The sequence below is a fragment of the Rhinolophus sinicus genome, linkage group LG12 (assembly GCF_036562045.2).
Source record: "Rhinolophus sinicus isolate RSC01 linkage group LG12, ASM3656204v1, whole genome shotgun sequence".
Classification (NCBI taxonomy): Eukaryota; Metazoa; Chordata; class Mammalia; order Chiroptera; family Rhinolophidae; genus Rhinolophus; species Rhinolophus sinicus.
Window position 1 is genome coordinate 46,817,538 of NC_133761.1, and position 17,262 is coordinate 46,834,799.

The 17,262-nt window shown below is 45.2% G+C and overlaps 1 protein-coding gene across 1 annotated transcript in view; it reads left to right on the forward strand.

The window, feature by feature from the left end:
• Positions 1-17,262, forward strand: part of EDARADD (EDAR associated via death domain) — a 57,847-nt gene that overhangs the window by 22,368 nt on the left and 18,217 nt on the right. The window contains exon 5 of the mRNA XM_019746972.2: positions 14,152-14,197. Within this exon, the coding sequence (XP_019602531.2) occupies positions 14,152-14,197 (46 nt within the window). The remainder of the gene's footprint in view (positions 1-14,151; positions 14,198-17,262) is intronic.

Genomic DNA, 17,262 nt, shown 5'->3' on the forward strand with positions numbered 1-17,262 from the left:
TTAGAAAAAGAAAAGAAAAAGAAAGCAAGCGAGCAGTGAAGGCGTTCGGTGTTGAGAGTCCCCATGAATCAAGGGCCTGTCTCAAATGTTCAGCAGCCTGGCCTCTTCCGCCTCACAGGCTGTGGTTGGCAGTGTGGTTTGCCAGGGACCCACAGGCCCGGTTCCTCTTCCAGAAACCCACAGGGGAGCTGAGCGGGCAGGATACGCAAACGGGACACAGAGCTCGAGGCGCTTACTGTAGGGTTCACCCAGGCACACGCCCGAGACTTGGGCCATCAGGGTCCTGGGCTCTTTCCTGCAGTGGGACAGACCTGTTATTTGGGGACAGTGGGGTGTAGAGTCCTTAGAGAGACCATCGTGGAGGAGAGAGGTAGGCAAGTAGAGGGAAGAGGTGGGCCAGTTTGCAGGAGCTCTGAGCTTCCAGAACAGCATGAGGAAAAGCAGGGCCTTCCCAAACCTGGGAGTAGTTTGAAAAGCCTCATAGGTGACTCTAACGCACCCTACTCCCTCCCCTTAAATAAAGTCATTGAATGGAAGGGATAAAGTGCCTGGCCGTGGGTTAAATTCACAAGGGAGACGTAGCAATAATTTTAGTTTATGTTAACATAAATCTGTAGTTGAAGCTGTTACGAGATTCGTCTTCATCTACCTTTACCTGCTATGTCCTCTCACCGCCCTATCCTTCTTGGCCATTTTTGGACAATCCATGAGCCTGGCCCACCATGTTGCTCATAGAAGGTGCTGGAAAGGGGCAGGGTCCTCCAAGCAGCTGTTATGTGATCTGGCGCTACAGGTAGTAATGAGAATCCTTAAGGACAGATTTTAAAAGCATGGAAAGCCCCTATTGTGGCCAACAGAAAACAGATTTAAATGTTCTTACTAAGTTATTAGTGCCCATCTGTGATCTGCTTAGGCCAATGGTTCTGGATCCTGGGTTCCACCTCCCATAGATTCGAGATGGTAGTCTGGGGTGGGCTCCAAGCACATGTTTTTCACATGTCCCAGGACTGTTTCTGTGCAGCCAGAGTGAGGAAGGCAGGGTTGGACCAGGGGTCCTCAGGGTAGAGGAACCCAGACATGCCCACGGCACACAGGCTGGCTGCTCCTACGTGCCACCAGGTGTGACCTGGTGGCTGAAATCGAATGGGGGCAGCCTGGTAGGCCTGATCCGGGAGGCAGCCCCCCACTGTGGTCAGAGCAGGTGTAAGGGGACAGTCCCTGTTGCTGGTGCAGAGTGTGGGAGGGAGGATATTTTGACACCAAAAAAACCTATTGCCCGTCTCTTAAAGCCCAATAATTCGGGGAAGTGCTGATGTCGTGTATTTCCGAATTAGAGTTCAGGCCATTTAGGTTTGTTCTTCACCTAACTAATGTGCATTTCAGGTACAGAGATTATGCAGACTTTCAGGGGCTGTATCTTTGGGTCCGTCGTTTGGTCCGTTTCTCACTTTACAGATACAAAAACAGAGATGCAGAGAGATTTCTTTCCTATGTAGAAGCAATGAACGTATCATATGTGTATTAGTCTCCTAGGGTAGCAAAGTACCACAGACTGAGTAGCTTAAACAACAGGAATACATGGTCTCACAGCTCTGGACTCCGGAATCCAAAATCAAGGTGTCATAGGGTTGGCGCCTTCTGAGGGCTGCAGGCAGAAGCAGTTCCCTGTCTCTCCCCTCGCGTCGGCGGCTTGCTGGCAGTCTTTGGTGTTCCTTGGCTTGTAGTAGCATTGCCCTGATCTCTGCCTCTATCCTCACACGGCATTCTGTCTGTGTGTGTGTCTGTCTCCTAACTTCCCCTTTTTATAAGGGCACCAGTCGTATAAGAGTAGGGCCCACCCTAATGACCTCACTTTAACTTCATGACCCCTGTAAAGATCTTATTTCCAAATAAGGTCATATTCTGAGGTACCCAGGTTAGGACTCCGACATGTGAAGTTGGGCAGAGGGATGCTATTCAAGCCATAACAGCTGGCAGTGATTTGGTTTTGATTATATCGCAGCATCTATCTTGGAATCTCATACTTTAATAAGTGGTGTGGATGAATGGATACATAACTCCGGGCAGAACTGTGTGTGTTGGCAGTTCATCTGTGGCAGAAACCCTCCCTCACTATTTACATTCTCCTCTGAGCAGAATGCCAGAGATTTCCCTCCTAAGTCACCTTGACTCTTGTGGATGATTTTGTTTTATTTGTCATTCCTTCTGCCTGTATAGCTCACATGTATGTTTTTGCCCATGCATTCTCTGTGGTTCTAACTCCCCACTGGGGCTCTGGCTACATGCATTCACTCATCCTTTGCCAAATCACAGGGCCTTACATATGATGGGCACTAATTATCTGTTTAAGAATGTTAAATGTAGCTGTGAGCTAGGAATAAAAAATTCTCTTTGTTGAATGATTACTTTCCCACAATCAAAGTAATGTTCTTATTAAAAGAAGATGAGGGAAATACTACCGTGTTTCCCCGAAAATAAGACCTAGCCGGACAATCAGCTCCAATGCATCTTTTGGAGAAAAAATTAATGTAAGACCCGGTCTCATTTTACTATAATGTAAGACCGCGTCTTATAATATAAATATAAATATAATATAATATGATAAATATCATGTAAAATAATATAATACCGGGTCTTATATTAAGTTTTGCTCCAAAGATGCATTAGAGCTGATTGTCCGGCTAGGTATTATTTTCAGGGAAACATGGTAGATCTTTTTTTACTTTGCATGGGAGTATCTATTTTTTGTGTAGTTGTAATCACACTGTATAGCAATATCATGTTTTCCTTTCTTCACTTAATACAGTATCATAAGCATTTTGAATAAGGAGTTAATATGATGTAATCAAAATAATAATTACAGTTAAAATTTTTAAGGCTAAGTGTTGTTACAAGCACTTACCTGTATGAACTCATTTAATTTTCAAACGACCCTCTGCAGGATGTACTCTTATGCCCATTTTACGGATGTACACTGAGGCACAGGAGGTTAAATAATTTGTTTAAGGTCACACAGCTACTGAGTAGTAGAGCCAAGACTTGAACCACCCAGGCAGTCTGACTCCAGACTCCATGCTTGTAGATGATTCTGGCCTCACCATGGGCAACAGAACAAGAGACACCCACTGTTCCCCTAGCTCTGGCATTTAGCTGTGTCACCTTGAGCTAGTTACCTAACCTCTGTCAGTCAGTTCCCTCCTTTATAGAATGGGTGTAATAATCCCAGTTTTCTGGCACACGGTAGGTGCTCAATAAATATCTGGTTAAATGATATGAACTCCATACAGTACTTAAATCTCTCACTGAGCTTGAAGCTTCTCTCCTTACTTCCAACTCAGGCCTGATCTGAAATTTTGAGGCCCCAAATAGGGGTAGCAGACCCAGTTCTCCACCCCTTCCCCAGCGAGTGGGAACTCAGCTCTGTGCAATTACCTGATGTGGACAAAGCACTGCCAGCTGGATGCTTACATCTGCCCCCAGCAGCCAACCCCAGCACCTCCTCTCCAAGTGTGCATCACGCCCCTCTTACCTGAGCAGGTAGACATCTTGGGCAGGGTCCTTTCAAGATGGCGTTGGTCCACTTGACCACGGACATCTTGCCTGCCGTCAGGGACAGCTCCAGCTAGCTTCTCGCTTCCTCTTACGCACAGGTTAGGGTCCTCCAATGGCTGAGGGTTAGGCCTGGAGTAGCTACAGACCAACAGACATCCAGCTGAGGATTGAGAGGCTGATCTCCCCCTTCTGGCAATCACTTCCAACAAGTGTGCTCTTGAAGCCCTCCTCACATAGGTTGTGTGAGGCAGAGAGCCACCCCTTCTTCCTTGTGTGTAGAGGAAGGAGAACAGTCAGAGCTCTCACTTCACCCACTAATTCCTTCAAAAAAATCTCATCTTTTTATGTGTAAGTTAACAGGTGGGGCTGGGGCAAGGGTGATCGCACCACTTTTGGCCTCCACTTAGCTGGTCTTTTAGGGTTTACCTAGTACCTCTCCATGGAGTGTATGCAACCACTGTCCTCAGCTTGGGGCCCCAATCAAAACTCTTACGACATTGGGAAAACATCCCATCTCATATCCTGTAATGTTATATTCTATGTCACAGTTACTGAAAGAATTTCCCTCTAATGGGACTTTGAGATTGTTTCCACTGTTTTGCTGTTCTAAAAACTGCCATGGTCAATGTCTAACTGCCGATCCCCACCTGTCCCGCCCCCTACCGTCTAAGGCTATTTGTGTCTCAGGCCACATATACACCTCAATTCACAGACTAGAACTAACAGGCCAGACTGCCAGTTGTTCTTCCACTGAGCAAGTTGTAAGAGCTCAAAGTCAAATCCTACTGATAAATGCCACCAAATTAAAAAACAAAACAAAAAACAGATGCTGTTTTATCTGTTGAAGGCCTATTAATGGATAATTGATTTCTTTGAAATTAAACAAGTCTTTAAAAAATAAAGCTCCATATATATTACCTTAGGGGTAACATATATGTTATATGTTAGGGGGCAGGGGTCACACACGGTTTTTAAGCCATGGAACTCCAGGCATGCTGGTCTGTCGATGGTATTACAGAAAGTATAGCATGGAAGCCAACACAAAAGTTCTCAGTCCCTTGTAATCCAGAAAGTTCTTAGTCCCTTGTAATCCAGTCTTAGTTAATGACTGATGCTAAAGGAGCAGCCCAAGAAATTGGGACAAATTTTGTATCTTGTTTATTCACCAAAGAAACACAAGTCTTTGGTTTCCAAGGACACATGTTTAGCACCTTAGGTGGGATCTCCCGGAGGCCCGACCCTCACATACCATCTGTGCCTTCCGTTGGGATCTCTGGGTTCCCCACTTCCTCCCAGCTCCCAACACGGCCTGACATTCGCACAGAGGCCTGCGGGCGCCCTGTCTCCTAAGCGTGGTGCCCTCAGTACTACATCAGAGGGGCGACTTGGAATTGCCAATCCTGACAATTTAAAAAGTGGATTTGGGCCCGGACACTCACATTGACAACTTGGCATCTTCAGAGCCAAAGTGGACCTTAGAAATCATGCCGTTTGTGATTTTTCTTGTTTTACAGAAGAGGGAAGAGAGACCTTCGATGAGTAGCAGAGTTGGGACCTGGGATGTTGTCTAGCCTCACCCGCCCTCCCCCCTCCCCACCCTACCCCTGATGCCCAGTATTTCTCAGTCAGTAGCAGTTGGTGTCAACAGTTGCTGGGGTCTCTTGCTTTGCCTAAATCTAGGGAGATTTTAGGCTTTTGCACATTTTAAATCATATCAGTCTGGCAGTAAAAGCTACTGGGACAAAACTGTAAATGGAGGGCTGCTTTTGTCTTTAAACTGGACTGAAGTAGTTGGCAGAATGCAGTCCAACAGCCTCATTGCCTTGGCAGCGCAACCGGCCGGCCGCCAGGCCATCTGCAAATCCGGAGCCTTACGTGCGTTGTATAAATAATAACAGGGAAGGGACCCAGCCAGCGCTCGCTGGAGATGATATCTGATGCGAGTGAGCCCAGCAGGCCTCTGCCTGCTCTTCTCCATGTGCAACAATCCTTTCAAGCTCCAACAAGACCTGTGTAATAGATGGGAGAGTCCTTTACTTTGTTCTCTACGGGAAAATCGGATGGCTCTGGTTTTAGGAAATTCTATGTAGTTCCTCACTTCTTCCCTGATGTGAAGTTTAGAGTATGAGAAAGCATGGCCACCAGGTAAAACTAGGAAACTTCCCCAGAGCCTACACTTGGGATTTTTAACTCTGGTGAAGGGGACTCATTCCAGCTGGTCAGTCACCATTTATCAGTCCAAACAGGCTGGGAGGATTTGTAACCCAGAGGTTTCTGGGCGTTTAGAACGGGGAGAAGGAATTTCGTCAGGGGTTGGTTTTGCTGGAGCAGGAATCACCTGTTCTGTGAACTTATCACTGATGTCTCCTGGCCTGTGCTCCTCACTCGCCCTGTCCCCTCTGTTCTCCTTTCATCTGTCTTCACATCGCTCTGTAGAGTTCACATCTTACCACTAGGAAGGTGATGGAGGGTGCCATGTTAGAATAGGGAAAGAAATACACTAACCACTAGAACGTTAAAAATTGGTGAGTAATCCCAGCTGAACTTGATGAGTCTTCAAAAAGATCTTTTCTTTCTGTGCTTTGATGCCCTAGACAAGTTTGCCTAAAACAGATAATGACTGGATTCTGTTTCCCATTTGGTGAGTAACTTCCTCAAGTTGTGTCATCTTGCTTTCTCTAGAGTAAGTTGATTTATCCCAGATGGTGACCTTCCGATGGCCTTCCTCCTTTGTGTTCATGCCGACCATGGGGCATAGCACATTCTCCCTGGAACAGACCCTCCTCCCCAGACTCTCAAGCTCCATCCGCTGACCCAACCTTTTCTCTTCTTGCTTCCCCTCTCTCACCCCCTCTGCTGGTGAGTTTAGCTCTCACAGCCTCTGCCTGTCAGCCATGGTGATGTCTTGCTGATTTGGGGTGGGACCTGCCTTGCCAAACCCTAGGCTCCAGTAAACTGGGACCATCTACAGTCTTTGTTTTCAATTGCTAGAGAAAAGAATGAAATATAAATAGCTATTCCCTCTACAAATCCATGGTGACTACCCAACCATAGTCACCATTTCAGGGCCTTGAGTACCTTTTCCTAATTATGAACTTTCTAGAAATAAAATTTTAAAAGAAAAATCACAGGACTCTGATTTGCTGTAGTCTACTAACGCCTCTGTCTTTGACTTATGTCTACTTTTAAACCAAGTCAAAGTACAATATTTGTGGTAAGACATGTACAAGCCGAAGGGCAAAGTGCCTGCTTTCTAGCACTTAGTTATTTCCCTAAGAACAATCATTAAACTGTACAGTCCTCTATTTTATCGGTTCTAATTGTTTGACTTAATGCATCTAGCCTCATTATATAATTATATACATATTCCCTTCTAGTCCCACTTAGTGCTCTGTTGCCTGTAACGCCTTCGAATTTCACAGGTGGGCTAGAATCTCATTTAAACTTCCCATTGGTGTGGGTGTCAGGGCAGCCACCCTCATACACAGCTGAGAGGGCAAATTGATACAACGTACAGGAAATATTTGGCAGCCTCTTACTCATGGTTCCAGCAATCTCACTTAAGGACTGACTCCTACAGAAGTCATAGCAGAGGGTGTTTGAACTAGAGGAGATAATTTACATGCCCAGTAGGCACTGCGTGAATAAATATTGGTACTGTGACAGGGTGTAATACTATTAAACCATTAAGATGGGAAGAGATCCCTGGCCTTAAATTAATAAAGCACTACTCGCATATTATTATTGTGTTATTAAACAAATAAATCAAGTTGTAGACTAATACGGTTTTGGGCTAAAATAATATCTCCATATAGGTTCCTCTGACTAAAGAATCAGGATGGTGGTGGCAGATTGTAACAGGAACCTCTGGGAGGATGATGCGATCAGAGATGGAGAGAAAAAGATTTTCAGATCTCTTGCTTTTTTTTTAAGTATGATTTTGAATACTTTCAATTTTTGTGTGTTTTGGGTATTTTTTCAAATTAAACAACAACAAAAAAGTAGTGGACTGAATTACCCAAACATTTAGATAGCGTATAGGCTCAATACACTTTTCCTATATTGGCATTTGAAGCCAAGTGTCTTTGTTCGGCTCACACATGCCTATGCACCACAGGAAGTTTCTAGACTGAAACGAGGCCTTCTGTGAATGCATGTCCCCATCCGCAGCTTTTGATTGGTCTGGGCTCTAGCAACGCTTTGTATCCGATGGCCTTGGACTTGTGAATGAAGGAAATACAGTCAGAAACTCCCTGCCCCTCGGTTGTACTCACATCCTCGTGGTCTGCTTGTGTTTGCACATGCAAACCGTAATCTCCTGTAAAATACCTGTGACATTACTGAACAATAACCAACTATCCTTCATACACAAAGGGAAAACCGCTCCCCCTTTCATCTTTGAAACCCTAGCAAAGGTGTGAAATGACACCTGAGTGCAGCCTCACAGGAACAGGAACAGCTGGAGCGGGCTCTGACCCCCACTTCACCTCCAGAAGCAGCAGGTCTTCCTTGTAATTCGATAGAAAACTCATTGAAGAGAAGAAAAGAGCTAAATGTACACAAACCCACGGGTTTCCGTAGCATTTAATTCAAATTCCATTCTTCCATCCGTGGTTCTTTCATCCTCAGTGAAACTTTCCCTGTTCCCTGAGGTCTCACTTGAATTCTGGCCCACCTCTGTGCTCTCTTGGCATCTGTCCATGCCTTTTTAACACGTTATTTCTTGTGGCATCAATATTTATGCACATGTCCTTGTTCCATTAATGGATTGTGACCTTGAGGCAGCAGGGCTCTGTCAGCTTTGTCCCATAGTCCAGGCCCAGAATGGTTACTTACACTGAGTAGGAGCTTGGTAAATGTACCCTAAATTAAATACATTTCTAAAAGTCAGTTTCTGGAATATACTTTCAAATAAATAGATATGTCCGGTTTTCTATATGGATGTTATACTTTAATGATAAGTAAAAATAAGTATAAACAAATATTACAATAATAATAATTAACTTGCAGGAAAAGGACTGAGTATACATTGCTTTAGAAAAACCCTACAGAGACACATAGTCTAGCCCTAAATTTATAAGTGGATAATCGATCAATGCATTCAGGAGGGTTACGCAGATATCGGGTCTGTCTTGGGAATTTCTACCGCTGAAAGCTGCTTGAGTGTCCCTGGCTGTGCGATGGGAAAGAGTTTGGAACATCCACACTATGGTAGCTATCTGAGCCCCACTACTGTTGCACACCTAAGCATTTAAAGTCCTATTTTTCAAAGCCATTTGCTAAAATATTTTCTCTAAGTTGAGAGACCAAGCTTTGAGCACTGGTTCTCCCGGAGAACCGAATTCAGTACTTTGACCTTGTTTCTCGACTGTATGGGAGGCATTTCTTCTCAGGCTCTTTGCCTGTAGTTTCAGTTGCTGCCACCAGATGAGCTGGGCTAACTTGGTTTTGGTCTTCATGGTGGTTTCCAACCAGACTTGGGCTATAATCAGATTAACCAACATGATGCATGCTTTCCCACTCAGCCATCCACCCCTTAGTCTGCAAAATAATAAAGACGGAACCCTGTCTTTATCAGTTAAGCATAGAGACTTAAGGATGGACCTAGACAGTCTAGGAGAGCATGTTTCACAGAACACTGGACCCTCGATATCGGTTTCTACCTTCCCCGCTGATCTGTCAGCATCTCAGCCCTTCCGGCCATCCCCACGTGGACTGCATGTTCACCTCCGAGAGGAGAGCTGTCCCCAGGGTGTTTCCTTGGCCCTGGGGTCTCTCAGAGCCTGGTGGAGAGTCTTCAGAGGTGGCTGTTCTTCAGGATGCAGTGCTGTCAGCTCCCTGAGCAGAGATGGGACCTGACTACCAGTTTATCACCTAACCAGAGTGCAGTTAGTGTCACCTAGCCGAACTTCCTTCTGCTCAAAGAATTCTTGGCAGCAGTTAACACATTTCCCCAAATATCAGGTATCTCCCCCTGTGTTTGCAATGAGAAATTTTACAAAATGGGGGTTGTCTTGAGCCTATTTGAATATATAAAATATTGGGTTTCAACTTTGCAGTACCCTCAAATCTCCGAAGGAGATAAAAAATCTTGCTGTGGTAAAGTACACATAACGCATTTATCATCTTGACCATTTTTAAATGACAGTTCTGTGGCATTAAGTGCATTCACATTGTTGTGCAGCTATCACCACCTTCCATCTCCAGAACTCTTTTCATCTTTGCAAACTGAAACTCTAACCCACTAAACACTAACTCCCATTGCCCCTCCCCCACCCCTGGGAAATCACTATTTTACTTGCTGTCTCTTCACATTTGACTCCTCTGGGTACCTCACATAAATGGAGTCATATAATAGTTGTCCTTTGTGACTGGCTTACTTCACGTAGCATGATATCTTCAAGGTTCATCCATGTTGTAGCGTGTGTCATAATTTCCTTCCTTTTTAACGCTGAATAGTATTCCACATTTTGTCAATACATTCATCTGTCAGTGACATTTGGGCTGTTTGCTTTTTTTTCTTATCTAGACCTTTCTTTTTTGGCATACAGACCCAACCATGCCCAGAAACTATTCTCTTCCGCAAAACCAGACTCAGCTGAGATCAGATACCTGAGCTCATAGACGTATGAGGTGTGTCCTTCTTTTTCCCCACAATACTTGGCAGTTTAGAGCTAGACTGCAAGAGTGGAGCTCATGCAGAGCTAAGGATTGTCAAGGGGCCCACAGCTGGCAGACAAATCTAGGGTGTCCTTAAACGTATCACTTAGATGCTTGACCACGTCAGTGGGGTTGGAGGCCACACCATTGGTGACCAAGAAGCTGAAGCCAAAAGCAGGGTCAGAAGGAAGGAGGAATAAGGAGGGTGCCATGAGAACTGCAGTCCTGGGTGTTGTATTTGTCTCCTTTCCTCCCCCCTCCCACTCACCCTGCCTTCTGCACATGTGAGGTGCTATGCGTCTCAGATGTGCGGATCTCCAGGTTCCAGCATGGACAAGACCCTTTGCCTGGTAGTGTAGAGTCTAGTGCAAAAGAGACACTTCCAACCTCTGCACTCAGTGGAATCAGAGCCCTGTGGGGTGGCATGTACGGGATGCCGTGGGAACACCCAGGGCACATGACACGGACGGCTTCCCAGAGGAAGTGGTGTCTGAGGTCTCAAAGAGGCGAGAAAGCTAAGCAGAGAGCAGGGCTGGGGGAGGAGTGCATCCAGTAGACATGGCCATCTGTCCTCACCCCACTGGGTAGAAGCCAAAACTGGCTTCTACCGCTCTGCTCAAACAGCTTTCAGGAATCACCACTCATTTCCTCACCAAATCTTGTCTCCATGTTGCCCTCAGAATCCCTGGTTTTTCCACAACTTTTGCCAGTGTTGCCTCTTGCTGTTCTCCTTTCCTCTCTACTTTCCTGTCTCATTCCCTCCCCTGCCACTGAAATGCAGGTGTCCGGGAGTCCTTAAGGTTTTGAGCTCACATTTGGCTCTCGACCCCCCATCGCTTCTTCCTTAATCACTTCAACATCCTTGTTTCCGTCTCGTGCCTTGGCCTCTCCCAATGCCAGTTCCATGTTTTCAACCCCCATAGACATCTCATCTTATCTGTCACCTCTTCAGAACCTGCTCTCCATTTCACCTCCTTTCCCTCATATCCCTGATGGCTGTACCTCGACAGTGGTTCCAGCTTTATCCCTTCCTCTCCCAGGAGAGTGTTTTGGGATCGCATCAGTCCCTGCCTGTGAGTCAGTCCTGCTTTCCCCACCGCACGCCAGTCACCCAGCCTCCACGCTGTCTCTGACCACCCAGGGACCCCCACGCCTTGCAGCCAGGCCATGTTTCCTGCTTTGATCCTCGAGCTCTGAGGATGCCCTGCTTCTGGAGAGCCCTTTAATGATGCCCCCTTGTCTATGATATGGAGCCCAGCTCCTTAGACAGGCTTTCAGGTCTCAATCCGGCCTCAGTCCCCTTCTGCCATCTCATCACGCTCTGTTACCCCTCTCATTGCCTTCCTTGAAGAAGACACAGTACCCCACAGGACCCCAGGTTTTCCTTGCTGGCTCATGGTGGGTCTCTGGCTAAATGCCTTTTCCTCCTAAGTCCCCACTCCAAATCCTTAGCAGGGCTCATCTCAAATGTCTCTGATTTAAAGAACCCTCCTCTGTTGTTGTTGTTTTTTTGTCAGCAGAACCTCTCCTCTCTGACTAGCTAGCCTACCTTAGCTGTTTGTGCATCTCTATTTCCCCAGCATATTGAGGTCAGGGTTCAGGGCCTTTTCTCTTTGACTGCAGGTTCCCACATGGGAGCTTGTACATACTAACTGCCCAATAAAGAGGCGTTGAATAAAGGCATGGATGTGGTTTCAGTACGACACTAAGAACCCCCCCCCCAAATTAATCTTTTCTGATTTCACTCTTAGAAAAGTAACCTAAAAAGTAGCATAACAATCAGAGCAAGAACAGAGATGGTAGATAAGACCCTAAGTTCTGTCTCCACCGACCTTCGTGAGTCATTCTGAATAGTGTCCCTTGTCTACATCATGGGGAGTGTGGGGACAGAGCCGGGAGTGCAGTTTCCAGGCTCTCGCCCTCACGTGGAAATGTGCTGGTTTGGGTAGTAAATAGCCATCAACTGTGATTGGATGGCCATCAGCTGTAGCTAGTTGGCTGTCAGCTGTAACCAGTGAGCCATTGGCCACTAATATAACTGCCACGGCTACGCTAGCAGCAAAATGGGGGCTAGCAAGAACATGGTGGCTGAGCTAGCAAGCAAGGATTGCAGTTAGCACGGCGGATTGCAGCTAGCAAGTGAGGTGGGTTGGCAGAGAAGTGGATGGCGGATTGTGGATCGTGTGGCTCCTGCTTCCTGTGTCTCCAACCCAGCCACCGGTGAGAATATAGTGGTATGACTCCCCTATCTATGGCTCCGTGGGTGTTCCTTTTTGGCCTCACCATCCATATCCTGCGTTCTTATGTGGGGGGCGGGAGCTGAGACCCCGCATGACACCCTGCGTGACACCCTGCATGACAGGGATGATTCTGGCCTGACATTGACTTTGGTACAACTTTTCTTTAGATTGTGAGAAATCAAGTCAAATATGCCCTGTAATGTAGTCTTTACCTAAAGTTCACATTTTAGCAGGGACCTCAGTCGTACCAGGACCTGTCAAGCTTAACATTTGTGTGTCTTCACACCACTGGGAGGTCCTGTTTCATTTCTAGTTCAGGGAGCAGAACTGTGACTGTTGAAAGTGGCACTTACCTGCCCGCTGCTGCTGGAGCCGTGCCGATGGGTAAAGGCAGGTCTCTACATGACCTGTTCAGTAGTGAAGTGTGTCCCCAATGCTGTGGAGCCTCTGGATTTTGCTTCGTAGAAGTGGAATGCTTTTGTTCTTTCAGAGGCTTCCTATCTCTCTTACAAACTGTATATATGTATGGGGAACAGGTTGCTTTTTGTTCCAGGAAAGATAGTGGCAAGAAATGAGACTCAAACAGAAGCAAGAAATAATTAGATTAGTTAGGGAGAAAATCCAGCTGGTGAGACATAGGAAATCTTCATGTGTGGAAAAAAAATTAGACTTGTAATTAGACAGATGTCTATAGACTGCTGAGACGGGAATTTATGAGCTTTGTGTGAAGAGAAAGGCTTCATAGAAGATTAAGAAGCACAGACTGTTGTAAATGTTTGACACCTGGAAGTTAGCACATCTTTAAAGGTGAGACCCTTAGATCTGAGAACACTTAGAGACAAGCTCATCTCTCGGGCACCTCCATGTACAAACGAGGAATGAGACCAGCCTTCATACACAGCGTGCCTGAAGTTATGAGACAGCTGGAGGAAAACCCCGGGCTTTTCATTTAACTGTGCTGCGTCTTCTGCAATACTGTGGATGGAGGGATAATATTAACTGCTGAGACAGATTTTACTTGTACAAAGATGGAGTTTAGATAAACAAGTACAGACTGGGCTGGTCTCTGCTGACTCCAGTGTAAACACACACACACTCCTTCCAAGATCAGAGTACATGTCTCTGTGTGCCACGTCCTGTAGCGTGGCCTTGGTTGTGAAAATAGAACCCCAATCAAATGGGCAGAGACACGATTACCTCTCAAGAGATTTTTAACAGTTAATCTTTGCTGCTTTGTAACATACCAGTATGCTTAAAATGTATAAGAGATAAAGGAAAGAATTATAACTGGGACTGACAAACAGCAAGCCCACCAAGAAGTAGGTGGGGAATAAAACAAGGAAAATAATCCATAAGGAGAAATAAAAATAAAATAATAGCTCATTGTTGAGTGTATTGGTACCTTAAAAAAAATAGAGACAGTAATTCATTTAATAAACATTTGTTGAGTGTCATCTGTGTGCCAGGCACAGTTCTGGGCACTGAGGACCCAGCCCAGAGAGCAAATAGACAAGGCCCCTGACCTCCGGCAGCTTACATTCTAGAGACAGATGCAGAGATCACTACCTATTAAAATACCATTCTTAAGAGCCACCTAACCCGCCAGGTTTTGATGGAAATTTAAGTAAATTGGAAAGTTGATGATATCTCCATTCACACACGGATATGATTTTAACGATGGTTGCTCTTTGGTTTCTAGGGAGAAGAAAATGGCTTTGCAGACAGTACTGGAGATCCCCTTTCAGGTAAATGATTGACTCTAAAGATGTCTGGCTTCCTTAGAATCAGTGATAGCTAGCATGGCTATCTATATAAGAGGTAATTGAGAATATGTTTATCATTAACTTTAAAAATCTGTGTTACAGACTTTCCAACCATATACCATGGTAAACTGCAAGGAAACCTTACAAGATTTCACAAGAGTATTTTCTGAGTTAACCCTCCTTTGTTTGTGAGGGGCTCAGCAGGGTTCTCAAGTGGGCAGGTTTAGGATGGGGCAGAACTGGTCAGACCGACCCTCCCCGCCCAACCCCTCAGGCTTTGGCAGAGAACTTGGCCAGGTGGGAGAGAGCAATGGGACACAGACAGAGCAAGTAAGGGGGCGGGGCCAGCCCAGCGGTCCACTGCCTCCCCTCCCTCTCTGTGCCTCCAGCACTTAGGTGCCCATGGGGGGGGGGGGTCCCTCCAGACATTAAGCCACTTACCATTCCCAACCTCTTTTCTGCTTTTTGTGTGTTGAACCAAAGAAACATTAAAGTTTGTTTCCCGCCCCCCATTTTTTTTGTTGTAAGGAACTTTGGCAATGTTTAGATTTCTTATTAGTCTTAGGGAAAAATATGGAGTGAGCATTAAAATAAGCTGCCAAAATAATAATGAAAAAAAAAACCCTCACCAACACTTTCTACATCTTTAAAAACACATATTGAATGACCTGAGTGGTCAGGACTTTGTTTCTTTCTTTTTTCAGGGGGCTTGGGAGACCCTTGGGACAATCTGTCATCTACCCCAGACCGTGCCCAGGGTTGTTTCCTTAGAAACATGATGTTAGCTCTAGTGATGAGATTCTAGGTGATTTATTTTCATCGAACAGACCTTTATTTATTAAAGACCCAGTGTGTGCCAGGCTCTCTGAGGAGGCCTTGTGGCAAAAAGTACAGCTGTGGAGACAGAAATTGGAATTCTGGTTCCAGTTCAGATTAGCAAAATGGAGAAATTGGGCCAGATGAACCTCCAGTGTAGCCTTCCCAGAAGTTCCATGGGACAGCCCCCATGTACAGGGTCTCATCAGGACATCCTACTGGAACTGGCTTTCTTGAGCCACACCTGCCCCCAGCAGAGACTAGGGCCCCTGGCTAATAATTACCCTCCTCCGCAAACACAGACTGAAATTAGAAGCACTTAGCTGTTTTACTGGAGAAGGGGAAAGCGTCTTTGTATGCCAGCAGAGGCAATTTTTATCTTCTCTCCACTCACCTACAGTTTCAAAATTTCTAACATGAGTGGGTATCAAAAAATCTCCCCACCCCCGAAAAACCAACTTGAATCTATATGTAGAGAGGTATATATAACACATAATCAGAGGTAGGTGAACATATACAATGCATGATGAAATATCTAAGGAAGTCCCTAAAAGCCCTGGGTGGTGACAGCATGAGTTTTTTTCCATATGCTCATCCAAATGTTCAGATTTTCTCCGACAAGCATGTGTTTCTATTCTGATTTTAAGAATCCATATTTAAACTTTTTAAGGACTAACAACAACACACAAATGTGAAATTTCAGCTAACATGAAAATGTATAAAGTAAATTGTTTAGGAATATCTGTAAACCTTTCAAGGACTCTTATGAGTTAAGGCCATTATGAATTAATAGATTAACTTTAACCCAATTGGAGGTACTCTCTAAAAAATTTTACCTTCATCAAAATAAAATGGAAGATTTTCAAAGAGAATAAACTTTTCACAGTGATAGCAGGTAACATGATTGAGAGCAGACTGTCAGCTGGGAAGTCACCTTTCCCACCTAGCACTATGCTTTGCACACAGGAGTGGTCGGTGTTTGTTTGGGTCTGTGTTTTAGTTTTTCATGCACAAGTAAATGAGAGACATTGACTTGAACGCTTTGCTCTTGGGTGAATGGCCAAAGCAGATTGTATATTTCGTCTTTGAATGAGAGTAGCAACTTAAGATTTGTTTTATTGTTTTACTTACAAACACTAATTTAGCATTCACCATGTACCAGGCCTTCCTCTAAGCACTTTGCAAACGTCTTAGAAAAAAAAGTGTTCATGACAACTCTGTGTTTGGGTCCAATCATTTGCTTCACCAGGTGGACGTGAAGGATGCAGCACTGGGTCACGTGGCCAGGGATTGGTCACCCAGGTCCTAAGTGGGACTCCAGCCCCCACCTGACCTGGAGACCACTCCCAGCTGCCTCCCAGGCTGCCTGTCCTGGCCTGGCCTGGCCGGTGCACCTCCTGTGAGCACCTACCCCCTGAGTGCTTGAGTGTCCTCCATGGCTGCAGGTCAGACTCCAGCCACCTCAGACTGAGTCCTCAGCTGGAACAAGCTGAAGTCCACCCCACCCGGCAAAGTCAGTCTCTGAGCCGCTGGATGACCTCTCACAAACACTTGCTACTTTCCCTGGATCAGACCCTCAGACTTAACTCAGAGCCTGGCTTTTATTTAATTCTTGTCATTTGAAAACATGAGTTAGCTGCGATCCAGTTTATAACTGGTTAAGATAAGCAGGATGAAGGGCAGTGGAAGGAGGGTTAGGCAGGAGTGAGAAATGTGCCAGTTTTTCAAGGATGACTTTCTGACAACCTTGCATAATTCAGCACTTGCCTAATCTAAACCTAGTTTCCCCATAGAAATGAATGTAAAATAGGATTTTCATTTTTTTCAAGTTGGGTCTGTAAAGTGACAATTTGTTAGTATGTTTGTGTCACATAGTTTTGCAATTCAAATTCACATAAAATTCTCTGCTGAATTTTAACCTGGGTCCTTTCTAACAGAAAAGTGTCTTTTTTAAAAAATTTATTGGGGTGACAATTGTTAGTAAAATTACATAGATTTCAGGTGTACAATTCTGTGTTACATCATCTATAAATTCCACTGTGTGTTCACCACCCAGAGTCAGTTCTCTTTCCATCACCATATATTCGATCCCCCTTACCCTCATCTCCCACCCCCACCCCCTTAGCCTCTGGTAACCACTAAACTATTGTCTGTGTCTATGAGTTTTTGTTTCTCATTTGTTTGTCTTGTTCTTTTGTTGTTTTTGGTTTATATACCACATATCAGTGAAA